This window comes from Mobula birostris, chromosome 3, assembly GCF_030028105.1.
Source record: "Mobula birostris isolate sMobBir1 chromosome 3, sMobBir1.hap1, whole genome shotgun sequence".
In the NCBI taxonomy this organism is placed as follows: Eukaryota; Metazoa; Chordata; class Chondrichthyes; order Myliobatiformes; family Myliobatidae; genus Mobula; species Mobula birostris.
The window spans coordinates 20,236,323-20,260,033 of NC_092372.1; the positions used below are offsets into that span (position 1 = coordinate 20,236,323).

A 23,711-nucleotide genomic window follows, 5' to 3' on the forward strand; every position below is an offset into this window, starting at 1 on the left:
CTTGCACTACAATGGACTTTGTCTTTTGTTTTACTCTAAATGTGGTATTTCTTGTATAATCTGTTTCTCTTGTGAATGTTGTGCATCAGATGTCCTGTGTCTATGATGCTGTCGCACAGAAGCCTTTCATTGTACTTGTCCATACATATACTAACGTATTGACAATAGACCTGACTCTATTGACCCTGCTGTGCAGCAACAACTTCTGACAATAACGGTTCACAAGGGCTTGGTAAATATGGACACTTTAGCAAAGGCTTGGATTAATGATTTGGCCGGCTGGTGGCGTAGTGGCATTAGCGCTAGACTTCGGAGCCAAGGCTCCCGAGTTCGAATCCAGCCGGTTCCTTTGAACGCTTTCCATCTGTGCTGGGTTGAGCGTCGAGCTAGCAACTCAGCCTCGTAAAAACAAGAAAGCCTGCTAAAAAAACGCCGTCATAACGGCGTCCCGATGACTCCACTCTGAGTTAAGGGCGTTCTTCTTCTTCAGATTAATGATTAAATGCACCTTCACTTTCAATGTGTCAGCAAATTCTTTGGCTAAATGTGAGAAAAATATTGAAAGATCAAAGACATCAGATCATTCATGGATTCAGTGATCTACTGGGCTGCAGTGATCATCATTGTCCTATGTGTCTCTGAGTCATGAACTACCCATGGCAGATACCTCAAAACACTGGAGAGATACCACTTTTAATGTGGCTGCTAAGTCTTCCAAATCCACTGGTAGGACAACATCAGCATCTTCTACCTGGCAAATATGGATGCTCTAATAATGCAAAATCAGCATGGATGGCTGCACCACATCACGCTCACAAAACACCTTAAAATAACACAGTTTCAAGAGATTACCAGATAGGCTGATGATTTGATTCGAGGATTTCTCAAAGCTTCCGTGAGAAAGTGTAACATTCCCACCAAACATCATCAAAGCTCCTCACCACCCAGGCCATGCTCTTTTCTCACTGTTGCCATCAGGTAGAAGGTACAAGAGCCTCAGAATTCACACCACCAGGTTCAAGAACAATTACTACCCTCTCAACCATCAGGCTCTTGAACAGAAGGGGATGACTGCACTCATTCTATTTCTGGTGTTCCCACAACCGATGGTCAGGCTTTAAGGACTCTTTTTGTTGTTATTTCATACTTGTTATTTGTTGTATTTATTTATATTTGCATTTGCAGAGTTTGTTGTTCATTGATCCTGTTTAAGTTACTGTTCTATAGATTTGCTGAGTATGCCCAGCGTTGCATATGGTGACATGTACGTACTCTGATAATAAATTTTACTTTGACTTCGAATCTCTTGCTCATGATAGCTCAAAACGAAGCCGCAGCAGCAACACACAAAAAATGCTGGAGGAACTTTCCAACATTCAGAATGGCCTGGAGAACCTCCAATTCATTTGTCAGGAAGATAGAAGCCCAGCATGAACAGTGGAAAAGGCATAGTGATTCACAAGCTATCCATTCACCCACCTCCTCAAACAGTTCATGCCCCAAATGTGGAAGTGTCTGTGTGTGTCACATTGCTCTCATGAACCACACTGGACGCTGCAGAACCAGATGCATGCACACAGCTTGGGTAATAGCCTACAAAGTACCCAGGACATCTTCAAGGAGTGGTGTCTCAGAAAGGCAGCATCCATTATTAAGGACTCCAGCACCCAGGGCATGTCCTTTTCTCACTGTTACCATCAGGTAGGAGATACAGAAGCCTGAAGACACAGACTCAGCGATTCAGGAATAGCTTCTTCCCCTCTGCCATCTGATTCCTAAATGGACTTCGAACTCATGAACACTACCTCACTTTTTTGATTATATTATTTGTTTTTGCACAATTTTTAATCTATTCAATATACATATGGTGTAATTGATTGATATATTTATTTTTACTTTTTTTCTTCTATATTATGTATCGCATTGAACAGCTGCTGCTAAGTTAACAAATTTCACGACACATACCAGTGATGATAAACCACATTCTGATAACTCGCTACCCCTTAGGAGTGTAAAATAAAAATAGATGTCAATATTAGACTTAATCTTAGTTTTAAGTCACAAAACTTTTTTTTGTGTCGGTTGGCACACCTGTATCATCATACTGCGTTGAATACATCAAAAAATTCATTTAAAAATAAGATCACAAATAATGGACTATATTTTGAAGTGTAATTTAATTTTATTTATACACCAATCTGCATAGTTGTGCACATTGTGCCTGCATAGATAGAAATCATCATGAAAACAAATAATTACATAATGCTAAATTCTCTCCCTCTTCTACCCACACTATTAACAATATTAATTTAACTCCTACGTGTTTTTTGGCAGAAACATTTTCTTATCAGGAATTCATAACAAAATATCACAAGTTTATGTAAGCAATCTGCTATTGGCAATGAACACTTTGTCAAAACAAACGGCTTCTCGTGATTTTTACCATGGAATTTTCTTATGAGCAGTGTAAGCACAAACTGTAGGGGATAACCACAAGGCTTGACAATTGATACATAACATTAAAATAACTTCCACCTTTCATTGGCCCCAATCTTACACAAGAGCTGTTTCCTGACCTTTGATAACTAGTTAGTTATACATGCAAAAAAAAGTTGTAAATTTCATCGGTGTTGTCTTATTCTTTTAAAAATACCTATTCCATAAATTTTATGCATTATGTAATGAACTTCTCAATCTTTGCTGAGCACAAAATACCCACTAAGAAGTGACATTTATATTTTATTCAAGAAAATAAGAATGATGAAAAAAGCTGCCTTTATTTTTTGGGTGAAAGTTTTCCTTATGTCTCAAACTGTATACAACCATCTCAATTTTCCCCATATGGGTGTATAGTTTTGGCCAAGTTTCTTCAATTATGTTGTTTTATGCTTTCTGAAGGCAAAAAATAATCAATATGACTATTTTGCAAGGGAAGGAAATACATGATTTCTTGTGTTGATAACTTCAATTTATTTCTACAGTGTGTAATGATGCTAGCACTCAAAGAATTAAGGCAGCCAAAAAGCTATGTAATCTAACAATAGTATAACATACTGCAGTTTGATAGTTAATTAAAACACCAAGCCATGCAATATTATAGTGCAGAAAATGACCATCTAAAATGACTGGCTATAAGCCAATTATATTTGTATCCTTCGTAAATAGCTTGTTTAATTGTTAACACCTATTAAGTGTCCCACTGACTTAACATGCAACTGATAGAAAACAATATTTTTAGTAAAGTGATTGATTTGAACCCCTTCCAAGAAAGTTAATTAGTAGAGACATCTCAGTAGAGTGTTTGTTGATGGAATAAGATTGAAGCGAATTTACAGTGCAATTTAGAAAATCCGTGCAAATAGCATACCATCTTTTTGGCACTTTACTAAGCAAGTGGAAGTTCAATTAGGATATGGGAAAACATTTACATTATGCTGAGGACTGGTAATCTCTAACAAGAAATCTCTATAAAGGAATTGAATCTAAATAATAATATTTTGCATTCATGGCAGGTAGAAAACATACAAATTAAAACAATATTAATATATTCTGAGACAGTCTCTCCTTATATTCTTGGAGACTAATAAAGAGTCTTAGCCCGAAACACTGACTGTTTATTTATTACCATAGATGCTGCCTACCTGTTGAGTTCATCCAGCATTTTGTGACAGTTACTAGCAGAGACTTTTGTTTTGGCCAGGTAGCTATTGATAGTATTCTGTCATGACTGAAGATATGGTATATCAAAACTGAACTTTGAATGTTACCAAAAGCACACAGCAGTCTACTAACATGAATCTAGCAGTAAGTTGAGCAAAAAAGATGTCTGATTAACAGTATCCTCAAGAGTTGGAGTAAATAGAAGAGTCACTTTGGCATCAATTTTCCAGCATCGTGTGATGAGCACAAATAATAACCTGAATCTTCAATTATCATTTATAAGGAAATAGAAAACAGTTTGTGAACTGCAGCATTCAATATCCTCAAATAGCTAAATAAGTGATGGAGGGCCCATGAATTAATTGATTTTAATTAGATCAATGTAAGAGAAGTATGAAGCATGTCAGGAACTTATTGAGGTTTGGTCTTATGTAAACCAAAAGAGATAATTAAAAATAGGCTGATTAAATCTGAAATTTCATGGAGATACAAATAGAAAGAGGAGAAACCTGTTCGACCCCTCTGCTATTCAATATGATTACCTCAGTGCCACATTCCCATGCTATCCCCATCCAATTTTATTCCCTTAATATTTGAAATTCTGATTCAGATATCAAGAACCACTTCAGATAACTGAAGTACTGTACATCAGTAATTAAAATTTGACTAGATTATTTTAAAGCATAGTAAAGGCAACAAAATACTACCAAGAAGCACAGAACTGAAAACAAAAATGTTCCTGTTGAAAAAGCTTCTTTTAGTTTTCAGGCATTCAATTAAGTGAGTAATGAAGGGAGCGAAGAAAGATTCTATTCTTCAATTGCTTAACAATTTTTCCAATAATTATTTAGAAAAATGAATGTTACAGCTAAGATGTTGTACAAGAAAACTACTGCTCGTTGTTCTTATAAATATCCATTTTGTTTAGATGAAATACATATTTTAACTGAAAGATTAACCTTCAGCTGCTTTAAGGCTGTGTTGTCACATAAAATGATTTGTCTGTGGGCACATCCGTGAAACCTACGTTATTTCTATCATCAAAAAGGAAATGACCAGAACTATAACAAAGGGACAAACTTCAATAAATAATCTCCATACGAAAATTATTTTTGGTTGTTAATTGCACACATTCTGGGATGACATCAATAATTTTATACTGGATTATTTATTGTATTAATAAAATGTAGTGTAGCTTCAGAACCAACTGAAATCTGATGGGGAATAAGAAAAACATAACACCACAGATTGCACTTACTTAACATCACTTACATTTCAAACTCAGGTGTAAAATACGAATAAACTTAAAGCAATTGGAGCCTGGTAATTATTTACATTAATACTGTTCCTTCATTATTATATCTTTGGTGATGTTGCAAATCATGCATTTGTATCGTGATGTACATGATAACACTAAAACACCACCTTTTCTGTACTTGTAGGAAGTCCGATTAATACAATATTCTTTATCTTCAACTATTTGATTTTTCCTTTTTGTTAATGACAACAGCGTAAGCAGAACAGCTCAGGTGACAAAACAGAACAAAATGTCTGCATCCAAATTGCTCCAGAGGACAGGATAAAAATTAAGGAGTCATTTTTTTTGTAGTACTTCCCACTTGAGGTACATTCTTGTTTGTGACCAAACTGGTTTGACTCTTCTGAGGTCCAGCTAGCTGTACACCAGACTTTTTCTTTGTAGGCTGAAGTTTACTTTTGTTCTTAAAGACTTGGTTAGGATCCAGCTTATTAATAAAAGTGACATCATCATCTGCTACATTATTGGTATTGTAGACAATAGGTTTGTACATATTGAACCATTGCTGAAAATAAAGTAAATATATGTTGTGAAATATCCAATTTGCCACAAAATATTGTGGAACAAACAAATAAATGTTGAAGATAAAGCTGAAATAAGACATTGGTAAGATGCCAAAGCCCGTGTTCTATTCATTAACAGCCGTGATTTCTTAAGGTATGTCACAATATTTTCATGCTGACAAAAATGGATGATTGATTTCACAATTCTTGACAAGATGTTCTGGGTATGCACCAGAATTCTGATTCCATGCAAGTCAGAGACTAAAAAAATTCCAATTAATTTAGGGAAGTATTTTCAAATTACTTAATTTAGGTCGTTAGAACCACAAACAGTTAAAAAACCTCTTCAAAGCAGTGAGATTTAAAATTTATGAAAACTGTTCAATAAAACATCATATCTGCACATTATGGACTATAGCTTTTTGGACTAGCATTATTTGTTCACTTGAAAATGAACTCAACTGTTTTTGTTTTTACTGAATATTAAAAAACAGTACTTCCTACCTTGGCCTGAGGAGTAACACCATATTTTGTCAATGCATACTGCCATTGGGGTAGTCCCAAGTAAATGAGCATAAGTCGATAGTAGGCTGTGAATGTATCAGTCAGAAAATGCCAATAAAGTGCTCTATCCAAGAACCAGATTTCAGCACTAGAAGATACAACTCCTGCAGAAAAAAGGATTATTGATAAATGATCAGGACATCTGATTTTTTTTCTTTGTAAAAGCTTTCAGTTTCTGAATCTGATACCCAAATTATTGATAGCGCCAACCCTTAAATATTTACACTTCAATAAATCATTTGCTATTTTCTTGTTAGTATGACCATAAGATGTAGGAGCAGAATTGGGTGATTTGGCCCATCAAGTCTGCTCTGCCATTTCATCATGGCTGATCCATTTCCCTTTTAGCCCCAGTGTCCTGCTTTCTGCCTGCATCCCTTCATGTTGTGACTAATCAAGAATCTATCAACCTCTGCCTTAAATATACCCAATGATTTGGCCTCCACTGCTACCCGCAGCAATGAATTCCACAGATACACCACCCTCTGGCTAAAGGAATTCCTCCTCATCACCCTTCTAAATGGACGTCCCTCTATTCTGAGGCTGTGGCCTCTCATCTTAGACTCCCCCACCACAGGAAGCAACCTCTCCACATCCACTCTATTGAGGCCTTTCAACATTTGATAGGTTTTAATGAGATCCCCCTTCATTTTTCTGAATTCCAGTGAGTACAGGTCCAGAGCCATCAAATGCTCCTTCCAATCCTGGAATCATTTTTGTGATTCTCCTTTTAACCCTCTCCAATGTCATCATTTCCTTTTTTTTTTTAAAAGAAAGGGGCCCAAAACTGCTCATAATACTCCAAGTAAGGCCACACCAATGCCTGATAAAACTTTTAACATTACATCCTTGTTTTTATATTGTAATCCTCTTGAAATGAATGCTAGTGTCGCATTTGCCTTCCTCAATCACCTAAGTCAAATGGACAAGGAATATGGAGCAAAGTTTTTTGAAACTATGTTTCAGAAATGCACAACATCAATGAATAAATTTAAACAATTGCGATATTTTAAAATACATTCAGAGTACAAAACTGGAACTATGAGCAATTCTGAAGTAAATAAACTCTAGAAAAAAAAACATTTTGTTTTCTCTATATTAGAAGTACATTAAGCAAGTGAGAACAGTAGCTGAAGATTGCAGTTCCATCCTTTGGAGTTTACTTGATTATTCAGTGATACGGCTGACCCTTAACTTCAAGTCAACTCTCCTACTCAACCCCAATGTCAAAATTCTAAAACTTCTGATCCAGTCCTATGCAGCGAGTTACCCGAACTGACCACTGCTACTGCGATATTGACCGTTTTCTTCTCTCCATTAGAGTAAGATTTTTGGCCTGGCAAATGGCCTGCATTTCTAGGGCTAGAGGGCACAGCCTCAGGATAGAAAGATGTCCATTTAGAATGGAAATGAGGAGGAATTTCTTTAGCCTGAAGATGGAATTCATTGCTACAGATGGCTGTGGAAGCTAAGTCATTGGGTATACTTAAAGCGGAGGTTGATAGGTTCTTGATTAGTCAGGGCGTCAAAGGTTATGGGGAGAAATCAGGAGAATAGGATTGAGAAAGGGTAATGAATCAACCAAGATGGAATGGCGGAGCAGACCTGATGGGCTGAATGGCCTACTTCTGCTCCTATGTCTTATGCATTTCATACGTTTTCACATTCTTTGTCGAGCTGTTGAGTTGCTCAGTTCCTCCAGCACTTTGTGTGCATCTGCAGAATTCCTTATGCTTATCATTCTTTTTGTCTGTACTGTCACTGTCAATCTACCTTTATCTCAGAACAATTGTTTCATTTTCTTTCTTCGAACTGCCCCCCTTAAAGCTAACAAGTAGGTAACCTCCTCAGTAACACCAGTTTCAACCTGACTGTGAATTTCTCCTATACCCAATACATGACCAACATTTTTTGTAATTTAAAACCAACTTGGATTCTCTCATTCTCAGGTGCAATGAAGGGTCGTTAACAAACATTAATTCCGTTTCTCATTCCACAAATGTTGCATGACCTGCTGAATGCCTCCAGCATTTCCTATTTTTATCTTGGATAAGAAATAAATTAGGTTGCAACTAGTGAACTGTGCAATTCCAGTAACCAACGAAGAGGTGACAGCTCTGCAGAAAATGCACAGATTTCCAAGGATGTTGCTAGGGCGGAGATGGACAAGCTTAGACACAAGGAAAGATCGGTCAGTCTACCAGGACTTTCTTAGCAGCAATAGGAAACTGAGTGGAAATTTAATTAAGATAAATTCAAGCTTGTATGATTCTGGGAAACCTAAATGGAGTGGAGGAGTAAATAACATGGAGACAGAAGGGATGGTGGCACACTCAGACACAGTGGCCACTCCAGTGTAATTGTTCAAAGTCAATGTCTTTTTAAAAAAATGATCGCAAGACTGCTGGATACCAAGAACTATCCAATCAGTGAGTTGCTCGATAGTGATGAAGCTGGACTTGCTGCACACTGTTGTGCCAAGGTGGTATGCAGTGCGAGTGATTGTCCTGGACGGTTTTTTTTTGTGATTGCAAGATCCTGTTGGACATTGGTAATGCACTATATTGCAAGTCCAATTCACTGGTTCTTTCGTGAAACTGATGGCGAGGGAGCTACATTGCACTGGTTATGGCAAGGACTAGGCCCTCAGACCATAGTGTAAGTGTGCTGGAATCTGTACTGGGGTGGGGGCTGCCCCTCCTGTCAGTGCTGCCCTCCAGTGTTCATTCGATGGAAGAACAAGCTGGACCAGGGCAACTTACCATCAATCTACAGGTCATACCATTCAGAACATTGGGCTATAGTTTTTTCTTTGTGACTATACATTGCCCTGCTATCATAACCATATGTGCTAATTGAACTATGTTCTATGTGCACTGTGTCTGTGCTGTTGGTAATGTGTTTTGCAATTTGGCCATGGAGGAATGCTGTTTTGTTTGGCTATGTTTGTGCATGGTTGAATGGTAATTAAACTTGAACTTAAGATATGTGTTTAAGGTGACACAAGAGAGACTTTAAATGTTGAAAATCTGGAGTAACAGACACAAGACATTGGAGGAACCCAACCCTTCATTGTGACACGATGTAGCCAAATACGCTGATAAAGAGATTCTGCCTGAAAATGTCAACTGCTCATTTCCCTCCTTAAATACTCTCTACTCTGCTGAGTTCTTCCAGCATTTTGTGTGTTGCTATGTATTTAACGTCAATGGCAGAAGAACTAGAAGGGAATTATGATTTTCTTTCTCCAGTGTACCCAAGGAATGCATATAGTTTGGGCACTGATAGTATCAAACTATAGAAAACAGCTTTTATGTTAGTCAGCAAGCACCAAGACATACCTGGTCATGCAAGGGTTTAACAGATTACTTGAAACATGACACTCTAGCTATGCAATACTGCACTGCACTACAATGATTTTATGCTGTAGGCTCTGGAGGAGGACTCTTCCTTCTCACCAAACTGTAGCAATTTCTATCACGAAACTACATCTATCAGCAGATAATCAGCAAGGACAAAAGTTTTGATGTATCATATGTATATAGATTTTAATAAGGTGTTTGATAAGGTTCCCCAAGATTGGTTCATTCAGAAGCTCAAGAGGGATGGGATCCAGGGAAACTTGGCAGTGTGGTTACAGAATTGGCTTGCCCACAGAAGGCAGCAGGTGATAATAGATGGAGTGTATACTGCCTGGAGGTCGGTGACCAATGGTGTTCCACAGGGATCTGTTCTGGGACACCAGCTGTTGGTGATTTTTATAAATGACCTGGATGAGGACGTGGTAGAGTGGGTTAGTAAGTTTGCAGATGCCATGAAGATTGGTGGAGTTGTGGACAGGTTGCAACAGCACCTTGACAGGGTGCAGAGCTAGACCGAGAAGTGGCAAATGGAGTTCAACCTAGAAAAGTGTGAAGTGATTTGGAAGGTCAAATTTGAAGGAAGAATACAGGGATAATGGCAGGATTCTCGGCAGTGTTGAGCAACAGAGGGGTTTTGGGATTCTATTCTCATCCATAGATCACTCAGTTGTCATGCAAGTTGATAGTGTGGTTAAGAAGGTGTATGGTGTGTTGGCCTTCCTTAGTTGTTAGATGGAGTCACGAAGTAATGTTGCAGCTCAGTAAAACCTTAGGTACACCACTCTTGGAATATTGTGTTCACTTCTGGTTCCCCCATTATATACAGGTTGTGGAAGCTTTAGAGAGGGTGTGGAGGAAACTTACCAGAATATCTCCTGGACTAGAGGATATGTCTTATGAAAATGGCTTGAGCAAGTTGGGCTTTTCTCTTTGGAGCAAAGGTGGAATGCGCTGCCGGGGTGGTGGTAGAGGCAGATACATTAGGGGCATTTAAGAAACACATAGATAGGCACATGGATGACAGAAAAATGGAGGGCTATGTAGGAAGGAAGGGTTAGATTGATTTTAGAGTAGGTGAAAAGGTCTTCATGGGCCGAAGGACCTGCCGTGTGCTAGAATGTTCTATGTTAAGGTATTGTAACTTTTTGACATAAAAGAAGAAAGAAAGGAGAAGCTGGACAGAAATTTATATGTTTAGAATTATTGAATTAGAATTATAAAGGGATGATTTAAGGATCCTTACCTTCCCTTTTACCTTTACTTGCTTCTACAATGAAGCAAACAGATATAACCACAGATAATGATAACATTTTAATTATGATAAAATACCTGATTGGATGTTTTTGTAAACCAAGCAGACTTTCCCGTTTCCATTACAAGAATCTAACTCAAAAATTCGACACTGTGAATTAAAATGAGGTTTCTTGAAAGGTTCTTCTTTATCTTATTTAAAAAAGAATAAAGTGACCAGTTAGTAAATTTGATTAAACAGCACATTTTGTATCTTACACAATCTGCAATTCTGAAAGACAGATGTCCATCTATTGCAAATGAAGCAGAACTGGGGAGCCACAGTAGCGCAGTGTTTAGCACAACACTGTTACAGTTTGGGGATTTCAGGAGTTCAGAGGTCAATTCTGGCACTGACTGCAAGGAATTTGTAAGTTCTCCCCGTGATCATGTGTTTCCTCAGGCTGCTTTGGTTTCCTCTCACATTCCAAAGATGTACCGGTTAGGTAGGTTGATAGGTCATTATAAATATCCTGTGATTAGGCCAACATCAAATAGGTGGGGTGCTGGGTGGTGCGGCTTGTTGGGCCAGAGGGGCCTGTTCCACGCCGTATTTCTAAATAAAATAAAAATTTGGAGACACGCTTGTCTATATGAAAAGTTATACCAAATGCAAGATGCATGATAGGACCATTAGTGACCAGAATAGCTGAATCCCATGATATGCAGTTGCCAAACTGGCTTCTTGCGGTTGGCAAGAGAATAAATTTGAGGGAAAGATGATCTATAATATATGGGGTGACCAGAACTACATTAGCCAGGGCACCAATTATAATAGCAACTAGATTATGGTAGAACTGTATAAAACACGGAATCAAAGGTTATGGGGATAAGGCAGGAACTGGATACTGATAGTGGATGATCAGCCATGATCACAGTGAATGGCAGTGCTGGCTTGAAGGGCCGAATGGCCTACTCCTGCACCTATTGTCTATAGCACAAACAAGAGAAAATCTGCAGATGCTGGAAATCTGAGCAACACACAAAAAATGCTGGAGGAACTCAGCAGGCCAGGCAGTAGGACACAACACAAGCCAGCCACAGTTGACATAAGCCCACAGCACATGGGAGCAGAATTTGGCCATTCAACCCATCAAGTCTGCTCCACCATTTCATCATGACAGATCCCGGATCCCATTCAACCCCATACACCTGCCCTCTCACCATATCCCTTGATGTCCCAACCAATCAGGAAAACTATCAATCTGAATATACCCATGGACTTGGCTTCCACCGCAGCCTGTTGCAGAGCATTCCACATATTCACCACTCTTAAGATTAAAAAAAAAAATTCCTCCTTACTTCTCTAAAAGGTCGCCTCTCAATTTTGAGGCTGTGCCCTCAAGTTCTGGATACCCCCACCAGAGGAAACATCCTCTCCACATCTACGTTATCTAGTCTTTTCAACATTTGGTAGGTTTCAATGAGATCCCCATACAACTCTTCTAAATTTCCACGAGTATAGGCCCAAAGCTGCCAAACCTTCCTCAGATGTTAACTGCTTCATTCCCGCAATCATCCTTGTGAATACATTTCCCAACTCTGTATTCCATCTGCCACTTTTTTGCCCGTTCTTCCAATTTGTCCAAGTCCTGCTGCAATTGCATTGCTTCCTCAACAATATCTACCCACCACCTATCTTCATATTATCCACAAAGCCATCAATTCCATCATCCAAATCATTAACAATGTGAAAAGTAGTGGTCCCAACACTGACCCCAGAGGAACACCAGTCATTGGCAGCCAACTAGAAAAGGCCTCCTTTATTCCCACTTGCTGCCTCCTGCCTGTCAGCCATTCCCCTATCCATGCCAGTATATTTCCTGTAATATCATAGGATTTTATCTTGTTAAGCAGCCTCATGTGAGGGACCTTATCAAATGCCTTCTGAAAATCCAAGTAAATTACATCCACTGTCTATTCTTTGTCCACCCTGCTTTGTTATTTCTTTGAAGAGTTCTAACAGATTTGTCAGGCAAGATTTCACTTTACAGAAACCACGCTAACTTTGACTTATTTTATCATTAGTCTCCAAGTACCCCAAAACCTCATCCTTAATAATAGACTCCAACATTTTCCTAACCTCTTAGATGAGGCTAACTGGCCTATAATTTCCATTCTTCTGCCTTCCTCCTTTCTTAAAGAGTGGAGTGACATTTGTAATCTTCCCCTCCGGGGCCACGCCAGAATCAAGTGATTCTTGAAAGATCATGACCAATGCATCCATTATGGTAGTTGGGATTTTATTTTATTTTTTTTAAAGAAGGGATACAGTGCAGTAACAAGCCCTTCTGGTCTAACAAGCCCTTGCTGTCATTTACAGCCATATGACCAAATGACTTACTAACTAAATAACTGGAGCACCCAGAGGAAACCCATGCAGTTACGGGAGAACATACGAAGTCCATACAGACAGTGGCAGAATTGAACCTGGGTCACTGATGCTTAGTAGCATTACCAAAGTCACTATGCTACAGTGCCACCCCAGATCCAGAACATTCTGCCCAGAGAGACTGTCAAAAGACTTAAGATACTTTTAGATGAGCACCTATAATATAAATCTATGGAACATGTGCTAGAAAACATGAATAATATAGAATCATAGTTTAACAGCTGGCAGAGACATGGTGGGATTAAGGACCTCTTTTCTGAGGTTTATGAAACTGATTATAAAAGCTAATTAATGCAAAGTAAACTTATTATCGAAGTACATATATGTTATCATATACAGCCTTTAGATTCATTTTCTTGTGGGTACACTCAATAAATTCAAAATAGAATAATAACCATAGCAGAATCAATGAAAGACCGCACTAAGTTGTTCAGTCAGTGTGCAAAAGATAATTAACAGTGCAAATACAAAAAGAAAGAAGTAATAATATAAATAAATAAGCAATGAACATCGAGAACATGAGATCAAGAGTAGTTGAAAGTGAGTCCATAGATTGTGAGGAAGAATATTTCAATGTATTCAGTGATGGAAACTGAGTGAAGTTATCCCCTTTGGTTCAAGAGCCTGATGGTTGAGGGGTAATAACAGTTCCTGAACCTGGTGGTGCGAGTGTATAAATACTTAAATAAGTAGTGCAAAAATAGGAATTTAAAAAAAAAGTAGTGAGGTAGTACCCATGGGTTCAATGTCTATTCGGAAATTGGACAGCAGATGGAAAGAAGCTGCTCCTGAATCATTGAGTGTGTGCCTTCACCTCTTCCTGATAGCAGCAATGAGAACAAGGCATGACCTGGGTGATGGGGATCCTAAATGATGAATGCTGCCTGTTTGAGGCATCACTGCTTGAAGATGGCCAGGATACTACGGAGGATCATGCCCATGATGGAGCTAACTACGTTTACAACTCTCTACAGCGTACTTTGAATGCTCTCCGCGGTACATGTGTAGAAATTTTAGAGCGTTTTGGAGACATAGCAAATCTCCTCAAACTCTTAATGAAATATAGCTGCTGCCATGCCTTCTTTGTAGCTACGTCGATATGTTGGGCCCGGGTTAGATCCTCAGAGAAAGACACCCAGGATCTTGAAATTGCTCACTCCTTCCACTTCTGATCCCTCTATGAAAACTGGTGTGTGTTCCTTCATCTTAACCTTTCTGAAGTCCAATCAGTTCTTTGGTCTGATGTTGAGTGCCAGGTTGTTACTGTGACACCACTGAACAAGCTGATATATCTTGCTCCTGTACACCCTCTCGTCACCAGCTGAAATTCTGCCAACAATGGTTGTACCAATAGCAAACATATAGATGGCATTTGAGCTGTGCCTAGCCACACAGTCATAGGTGTAGAGAGCAGAGCAGTAGACTAAGCACACATCCCTGAGAAAGCCACTATTGATGGTCACCAAGGTGGAGATGTTACTTCTGAGCCACACAGATTGTGGTCCTCCAATTAGGAAGTCGAGGATTCAGTTGCAGAGGGAGATACAAAGCTGCAGGTTCTGGAGCTTTTCAATCAGAACTGTAGGAATGATTGTGTTAAAAGCTGAACTTTAGTCAATAAACAGCATCCTGACATAGGTATTTCTATTGTCCAGGTCATCAAAGGGCATGTGAAGAGCCAATGAGATCATGTCTGCTGTAGACCTATTGTGCCAATAGACAAATAGCAGTGGGAAAAGAACGTGTCCTGGGTGGTAGGGGTCCCTGATGATGGATGTTGATTTAATAAGGAAGTCAAGAGCAACATCAGGAACATGAGATGCTAAATGAGTGGAGCTATCACTTTGTATGAATGAAAAGGATGTTTTGAATAGTGGGGGGAGTCTAGGACCATAGGGCGTCATATCAGAATACAAGGATGCCACTTTAGAACAGAGGAGGAGGAAATTCTTTAGCTAAAGGATGGTGAATCCATGAAATTCATTGCCACAGATGGCTGTGGAGGCCAAGTCATTGGGTGCATTTAAAGCAGAGGTTGATAGGATCTTGATTAGTATGGGTGTCATAGTCTACAGGGAGAAGGGTTATAGATTGGAGTTGAGACGGAAACTAAAATCAGCCATGATGGAACGGCGAAGTAGACTCGACAGTCCGAATGGCCTAATTCTGCTCATATGTCTTATGTTCTTATCATACAGCAGCATGGGCAAACTAAGTGCTTTAGCAAGAGATAATGTAATGGATATGACAACATGATACTGATTATGGTGTTGGATTAGTAATGCAAATGTCTATTTAAGACTCAAAACATGCTCTTTTACAGTACAGGATATTAATTCAGATGATTTGTTAAAAACATTTATTACAGTATAATCATATAGTAATAGATAACTCATTAAATTCTGGGAAAAATTCTAAGCGAATGATTGATTTACTAATGCCATTTGACAAAGACTTTCTGATATCCTTGATTTGTATCGCTTACACATTCTATACCCATACAATTTGGTCAAAGCTTAATTATATATAACATATAACCATATAACAATTACAGCACGGAAACAGGCCATTTCAGCCCTTCTATTCTGTGCTGAACTCTTACTCTCACCTAGTCCCACCAACTTGCACTCAGCCCATAACCCTCCATTCCTTTCCTGTCCATATAGCTATCCAATTTAACTTTAAATGACAACATCGTACCTGCTTCAATCACGTCTGTTGGAAGCTCGTTCCACACAGCTACCACTCTCTGAGTAAAGAAGCTCCCCCTCATGTTACCCCTAAACTTTTGCCCTTTAACTCTCAACTCATGTCCTCGTTTGAATCTCCGCCACTCTCAATGGAAAACGCCCATCCATGTCAACGCTATCTATCCCCCTCATAATTTTAAATACCTCTATCAAGTCCCCCCTCAACCTTCTACGCTCCAAAGAATAAAGACCCAACTTGCTCAACCTTTCTCTGTAACTTAGGAGATGAAACCCAGGTAACATTCTAGTAAATCTTCTCTGTAGTCTCTCAATCTTGTTGACATCTTTCCTATAATTCGGAGACCAGAGTTATTCTGGGATTTTCTTGATAGTCACTTTACCCAAATGAGTTTCAACCGCTGTTGTTTACCTAGGTTTGCATCTTCCAGCTGACCAAATATTTTTGTGTTACACAGGTAGACCACCCATGGAATAAAAAAAAATGATAGGAAATCGCTTCCCAGTTCTCAGTCTAGGAAACATACAACAGGTGAAACCCGGTGTAGCACTACAATCTCTCACAAAATAAATGGCAAGCTTTAAAAAGATAATTTGGTATGCTATTTGAAAGTGACATTGCATTCCTTTCTATCATGGGAAAAGCTGCCCCCACCATTGAACACATCTACAAAGAGCACTGTCGCAGGAAAGCAGCGTCCATCATCAAGAACCCTCACCATCTACAACATGCTCTCTTCTTGCTGCCGCCATTAGGAAGGAGGTACAGGAGCCTAGGTTCACGAATAGTTAGTTCCCCTCAACCATCAGGCTCTTGAACTGAAGCGCAAAGTAAATTTATTAGCCAAGTACATAAATGTCAACAACCCGTGCAAATACAAAAAGAAATAATAATAATAAATAAACAATAAGTATCAAGGAACATGAGTTGTAGAGCCCTTAAAAGTGAGTCCATAGGTTGTGGGATCAGTTCATTGCTGGGGTGAGTAAAGTTATACCCTTTGGTTCAAGAGCCTGATGGTTAATAACTGTTCCTGAACCTGGTGGTGTGGGACTTGAGGCTCCTGTACCTTCTTCCTGATGACAGCAGTGGAGTTATCCCAAAGGGAATAACTTAATTCAACTACACTCACCCCAACACTGAACTGATTCCACAACCTATTGACTCATTTTCAAGGACTCTACAACTCATGTTCTTGATATTTATTGCTTATTTATTATATTTATTTTGTTTTTTTTTCTCTTTTTTGTATTTGCACAGTTTGTTGTCTTTTGCACACTGGTTGTTTGTCCGTCTTTGTTGAGTACAGTTTTTCCAATGATTCTATTGTCTTTCTTCATATTTACCCACAAGAAAATGAATCTCAGGGTTGTACACATCTGTGTGCTTTGATAATAAATTTGCTTTAAACTTTTGAACTCTGTGTTTTCTTTTGGTGTATAACATGTTAAAAAGATTCTTTATTTAAAAAAAATGTTTTCTAAAATAAGGATACAAGTGTGTCTACATGCTTGAGAATATTAACAGTGAAAATTAATCACCCTGGGTGTGGGGCTTCAATAGAAACAATTTGCCATTCCATGAGTGCAGCAAGTTACCTGTGCTGGGACAGTACCCATGCAGCACCTCCTCCCGCACACCCCTGAAATTTTGACACGGCAGTACCTTCATCATCTGTATCACTTTCTAAATCAGCTAAAGTGGGTGCATTTGGCAAACTGTAAAAGGATGAAGTGCCCAGTCGACAGAGTGCTGAAATGTTGTTGATTACCATTCTTCCCAATTGTACGTTGCTACCTGTGAAAGAAAGTTTTATTAAATCAGATAAAACAAAAATCACTTAGACAATTTATCAAGTGGTGCAACAGGCTTCAATAGTACCAGCTTTATAATCTACTTACACCATTGTGGAAAAATGAAAATACTAGATTCATGCCTCTTTGAAAAAAAGCTAGCAACACTAAAATTACAAAGTAATTGTTGTATTTGTTGATATTCTTAAGCAATTCATAGCTATTTTTCATATTATTGGCATTAGCAGATTAATATGGAAAACAAGAACGGTCAGTAGTTTTGCCAACTTCATTAAGCAGTCAGGCAGATCTACGGCCATCCATTGTTGGGCAGAGAATTAGTTCTGTTTTCCCTTTCATCAAAACGTCAATCTAAATAATGCAGGATTTTGATTAAGAGAAAGAATTGATGGACTTACAGTAAGGAAATTTGATACAGAGTATCTAGCATCAGGACATCCTATCCCAACCATTTCACAGGCAATGGATTAATTGTAAAATATAGTCATAATTAGTTGTTACATGAACAGAGCAGACAGTTTATACAAGTTGCGAAATTGAGGCCAGAAAGATTACGAAAGTTGTATTTATGTGGCATAGTTAATGCTTCTGAAAGGCATTTTAGTGAAGTGTATGTTAGCTGGCTGGTGGCGCAGTAGCATCTGCACCAGACTTCGAGGTGAGCGGTCCTGGCTGGTTCCTTCCACACTTTCCATTGTGCTGGGTTGAGCGTTGAGCTATCAACTCAGCCTTGTAAAAGAAAAAGACATTTGCTAAAAGAAATGGCAAGGTTGCCGCCTGATGTGCAACAAGGTGGGGAGAGGAACAACCACAACTAAGTGTACAATATATTGAATGGCTTAATTAAAAATTCAAGCTTTGGCTGGATCTAAAAGGAAATGGAAAGTAGGGTGTTTTCCGAAACATGTGGCTCAAACGAAAATTGGCATCGGCTGGATATGTGAAGAAACTAATGTTGGCCCTGCTGGAGGTCATTATAGAGGGAGGGAACGTCGACTCAGAAATAGGGTGAAATTGCTTAAAAAGGTTAAAAAAAAACAAGAATAAAAACACATTAGCCCAATCCACAATAATAATTTAGCATGGAAGCAGATACAAGCCAATCATAGAGATGCTCTCATACTTCTGCATCATTGAAATCTTCATCACCAGTATAACCTTTACTTAATCTGACTTGTTATTCCAGTTTCTGACCTACATTTTTAAGTCTATGCAGTAAGACAACTGTTTTAGCCAAGTACCAGACCTGATCTGTCTTTAGTTGTCATAATTACCCAGAAGTTTGAGATCATGGAAAGTAAAGATGACCTGTTTTCTTGAAATCAGTTGACAATTCTGACCTCACCTCCAGTAAACATGAGCTCCTGAACTGTTAAGATTGAGATCTGCCTTTTATCTGCCTCTGCGGTATTCATCTCTTCTCTTCCACTAAGCTGAACCTCCCACAATTCTTGTTTGTACCCTAGTCCCAACAGAAAGAGAAAGACACCACAGAGGAGAAAATAACGTAAAAGAAAAAATTGGAAAAAGATACAAGCGCCAGGCTGTCACGATGGTGTAGTGGTGAGCACTATGTTTTATAGATCAGGTGACCCGGGTTCAATTCCTGCCACAGCCTGGAACGAGCTTGTACATTCTCCCCTCGTTGGCGTGGGTTTCTTCTGGGTGCTCTGGTTTCCTCCCACAGTCCAAAGACTGGTTGGTAGGTTAATTGGTCATTGTAAATTGTCCTGTCATTAGGCGAGGATTAAATTGGGGGATTATTGGGTGGCGTGGCTTGAAGGACTGGAAGGGCCTATCCTGCACTGCATAATCAATAAAATATTTTTCTTCAGTCAAATTAAATTTTAAAATATTATATTAAAAATATAGAAGTCAACAACATAATGTAAAAATGTTTCAGTGCAGGTGAGGAACAGACAAAGAAGAAATAGATTGAATTTCAGGACACTCCCATTTCTGGCTTTCGTCATCACTCAGTAGGACAGAGAACTGAAGGTTAGCATTTTTAGATTATGAGAACACTCAGACCTCTTTTATTGTCATTTAGAAATGCATACATGCATTAAGAAATGATACAATGTTTCTCCGGAGTGATATCACAGAAAACAGGACAAACCAAAGACTAACACTGACAGAACCACATAATTATAACATATAGTTACAACAGTGCAAAGCAATACCATAATTTGATGAAGAACAAACCATGGGCACGGTAAATAAAGTCTCAAAGTCCCTGAGTCGATCGACTCCTGATTCCCCGATAGCGGCAGCAAAAGGGAGAAACTCCCTGCCATAAACCTCCAGGCACCGTCAACTTGCCGATGCCTTGGAAGCAGCCGACCACAGCCGACACTGAGTCCCTCCGTCCGAAAACTTTGAGCCTCCGACCAGGCCCTCCGATACAGCCTCCCGCTCCGGAGATTCCGGTTACCACACAATGGCAGCCGCAGCGAAGCAGGCATTTCAGAAGTTTTCCAGATGATCCTCCGTACTCTCATGTCCATCTCCATCAAATCAGAATTGTGCACGGTCCCCTACGTGACAGATTACAGACATCACCACCGAAGTGGCTGCGCGCGCTGCCGTCGTGCCAGCATCTTCTCTTCCTCCATGGCATTTGGCCAGTTTTATAAATATACTTTATTATATTTGTATTATGTAGTATAGTTAATCCTACTTAAAGGCATTTTATAGTATTGTGAAGTGTCTGTTATCCGGCTGGTCGTGTAGAAGCATCTGCACCGGCCTTCGAGGCGAGCAGTCCTGGCTGGTTCCTTCCACACTTTCCATTGTGCTGGGTTGAGCGTTGAGCTGGCAACTCAAGAGTCATAGAAAATAAAAGAGTCAAATGCCAAAAGAAATGGCAAGGTTGCCATCTGATACTCAATAAGGTGGGGAGAGGTTGTGATGGTTGGAGGTCAATCACCTCATCCTCAGGACATCACTGCAGGAGTTCCAAAGAGAAGTGTCCACAGGGAACCAACCATCTTTAGCTGCTTCATCAATGACTTTCTTTACATCATAAGGTCAGAAGTGGGGATGTTTGCAGATGACTGCACTATGTTCTGCACCATTCATGACTCCTCAGATAGTGAAGCAGTTCATACCCAAATGTAACAGAACCTGGACAATATCTAGGCTTGGGCTGACAAGTAGCAAGTAACATTCGAGCAATGCAAGTGCCAGGCATTGACCATCTCCAACAAGAGAGGTTCTAACCATTGTCCCTTGACATTCAGTGATATCACCATCACTGAATCCCCCACTATCAACATCCTGGGGGTTACCACTGACAGAAAACTGAGCTGGTCCAGCCATATAAACACTGTGGCTACCTGAACAGGTCAGAAGCTAGGAATCTTGTGGTGTGTAACTCACCTCCTGACTCCCCAAAGACTGTCCACCATCTATAAGGCTCAGGTCAGGTGTGTAATGGAATACTTGCCACTCGCCTGGATGAGTTCAGCTCCATCAACACTCAAGTTGCTTGACACCATCCAGTACAAGGCAGTCCACTTGATTGGTACCCCTTCCACAAGTATCCAGTCCCTCCACCATCGACGAACAGTTGCAGCAGTGTGTACTATCTACAAGTTGCACTGCAACAACACACCAAAGTTCCTAAGGCAGCACCTTCCAGACCCACGACTACTAGAAGGACAAGAAGGACAAGAACAGCAGATACCTGGGAGCACCATCACTTGGAATTCCCCCTCCAAGTCACTGACCATCCCGACTCGGAAACACATCGCCGTTCGTTCATTGTCGCTGGGTCAAAATCATGGAATTCCCTCCCTAACAGCACTGTGGGTGTACCTACACCTTAGGGACTGCAGTGGTTCAAGAAGGCAGCTCATCTTCACCTTCTCCAGGGCAACTAGGGATGAGCAATAAATGCTGGTTTAGCTGGCGACGCCCACTTCCCACAAATGAATAATAATAAAAAAAAATTGTTGGGTAATAGGGTTTAGTTTACCTGGCCTCACTTCATATTGAACAATGCAAGTGACAAGTAAGTCTTTCAATCCTTAATATTTGGTTGGTTTTCAACTTGCATCTCAGATGAGAGCTGAACTAACAAACCCTGTGTGATACTCATTCCGGTTTTTAACACTACGGGGTCAAATCCTTCTCAGACTTGAGATGGATCAAGATGGATTATTTTTAGGAAGCTTTTAAATAACAGGATATGCAATTTTTACCACTTTGTAAAGCATTATTAAAATTCTTAACCTTTCATTAAAGATCTTTTCTGTTTTAAATTGTGTTCCAAGTGAAATAGCCTTCACAAATTTCTCAAATTATAACTACACTCTTTTGTTTATTGAAACACTAAAATGTATCACATTTTAAGAAAATATAATTTTAATAGGATAAGATTGCATCAGAGGTTTTCACTTTAAATGCAAGCAAAATAATTGATAAAAAGAAGACAATTTATGATATAAGATTTATTTCTTTACAATCTAATACAATGAGCCCAGTGTCTAATCACACTTCACCGAACTAGTATAAATCGCTCTTGTGCAATGCCATGGAAGATTGAACAGCAGAATGGAAAAAGAAAAATGACACAATAGTCTTACGATCAAACTTGATATTCCAGGTCAACAAAAAGCCATCAGTCATTAGGTAAAAGTTCCTCAGATCCTCTGGGAGTGCACAGCAGTTCTTCTGTGAACAAAAGTACTGAATTGTTCAGGTGTAAATTTAAGAAAATGCTTATTTCAGGATTATTCATGCAAAACTGATGAAATGAGTATTTTCTTATGATCCATTTATTTAAAAAGTTTAATATATTGTTTTCTAAGTTGCCGGCTGAAATTACATTAAATGCCTCTAAAACTAGAACAAGCAAATGCTCATGATAAGGTGAAGGCTATACCATTTTATGACAACAAAAGTGGCATGCGAAATAATGCAGAATTCATTATTTCAAGGATGCCAGAGAAGTAAAAAATTCTTCTTTATTACATAACAATACAAAAAGCACTGGAAGATTACTGAGTCAGGCAGCAGTGATGGAGGGAAATGGACAATCAACATGTTGGGTCAAGATCTTTCATCTGGAATCTGGTTTCAGATTCCAGCAACTGCGGTCTCTAGTGTCTCTGCTTTATTACATGATATTCTAGTATTTAATCCAAATTTTGTGAAAACCATAAACCTGCAGCATTTCAAAAATATTTTGCCCTTTTATTCCACAATTAAGGAATAGCATAATGGAATTGAGTGCATTAGTGGAGTGCCAAATGGGAGTTTAGTCACTGGGTGTCACTAGAAGGATGGATATATCGTATGTACTTACAATCAATAATAACCGTTCTAACAGTTTCCAATCTGTTCATGCACACCCTCACCTCTATCTTTTATATTCATGGCCCCATTAAGACTATCATTCCTCCTTCCCCTCCCCACTAAGGCATTCATTCAAAATCAAAATATTAAGGATGCTGGAAATCTGGAGCAAAATCAGGAAATGCTGACTGAAATGGTATAGTTTTTTTTAGCGTTTTCTGTTTTTCTGAATTTATTGTCAGATCCGGATGGAACACAAAGCATCATTGAATACTATCTGCAGCTGCCTTACTGCTCACTGTTCAAAAATTATTTTAAAGTACAAGGATAGCTCACAACTTTTCACTGCTGCAGCCTTATTTACCCTTGGATCCAAAAAGTATAATCTTGAGGCAAGTAATCGCTGAATTTGAAAAGTACAGGCGGTTTCAATTAATATGATTGCAGAACGAAGTTGGCATGAGAAAAATCTTCACAACAGTCAGTTGATAGTACTAGGTTCAGATCGAAATGACTGAAATAACTGCTTAGCTTATCACTTAATAAAAGCCGATACTGCTGTTGTAATTAGCTCCCGAAATGAGGGAAATGTGAATCAAGGCAAAAGTCGGGAAGTTATGTGGCAGCTTTAAAGAACTCTAGTAGGTTGCATCTGGAGTATTACATATAGCTCTAGTGGCACCATTCTCGGGAGAATGTCAAGGCTTTAGAGAGGACGCAGAAGAGCTTTACCAGAACGCTGCCTGGATTAGAGAACATGCGAGGCTGAGGGGAGCCCTGATAAAGGTTGATAAGATC

General features: G+C 39.2%; 1 protein-coding gene across 1 annotated transcript in view; it reads right to left on the bottom strand.

Moving 5' to 3' along the window:
- Nucleotides 1–2,158: 2,158 nt before the first annotated feature.
- tpgs2 (tubulin polyglutamylase complex subunit 2) overlaps nucleotides 2,159–23,711 on the bottom strand; it is a 37,155-nt gene continuing 15,602 nt past the window's right edge. The window contains exons 3-7 of the mRNA XM_072252343.1: nucleotides 22,202–22,289; nucleotides 17,464–17,595; nucleotides 10,737–10,850; nucleotides 5,986–6,149; nucleotides 2,159–5,483 (exon numbers count right to left, since the gene is read on the bottom strand). Coding sequence (XP_072108444.1) covers nucleotides 5,247–5,483; nucleotides 5,986–6,149; nucleotides 10,737–10,850; nucleotides 17,464–17,595; nucleotides 22,202–22,289 — 735 coding nt within the window. The 3' untranslated portion in view covers nucleotides 2,159–5,246. The remainder of the gene's footprint in view (nucleotides 5,484–5,985; nucleotides 6,150–10,736; nucleotides 10,851–17,463; nucleotides 17,596–22,201; nucleotides 22,290–23,711) is intronic.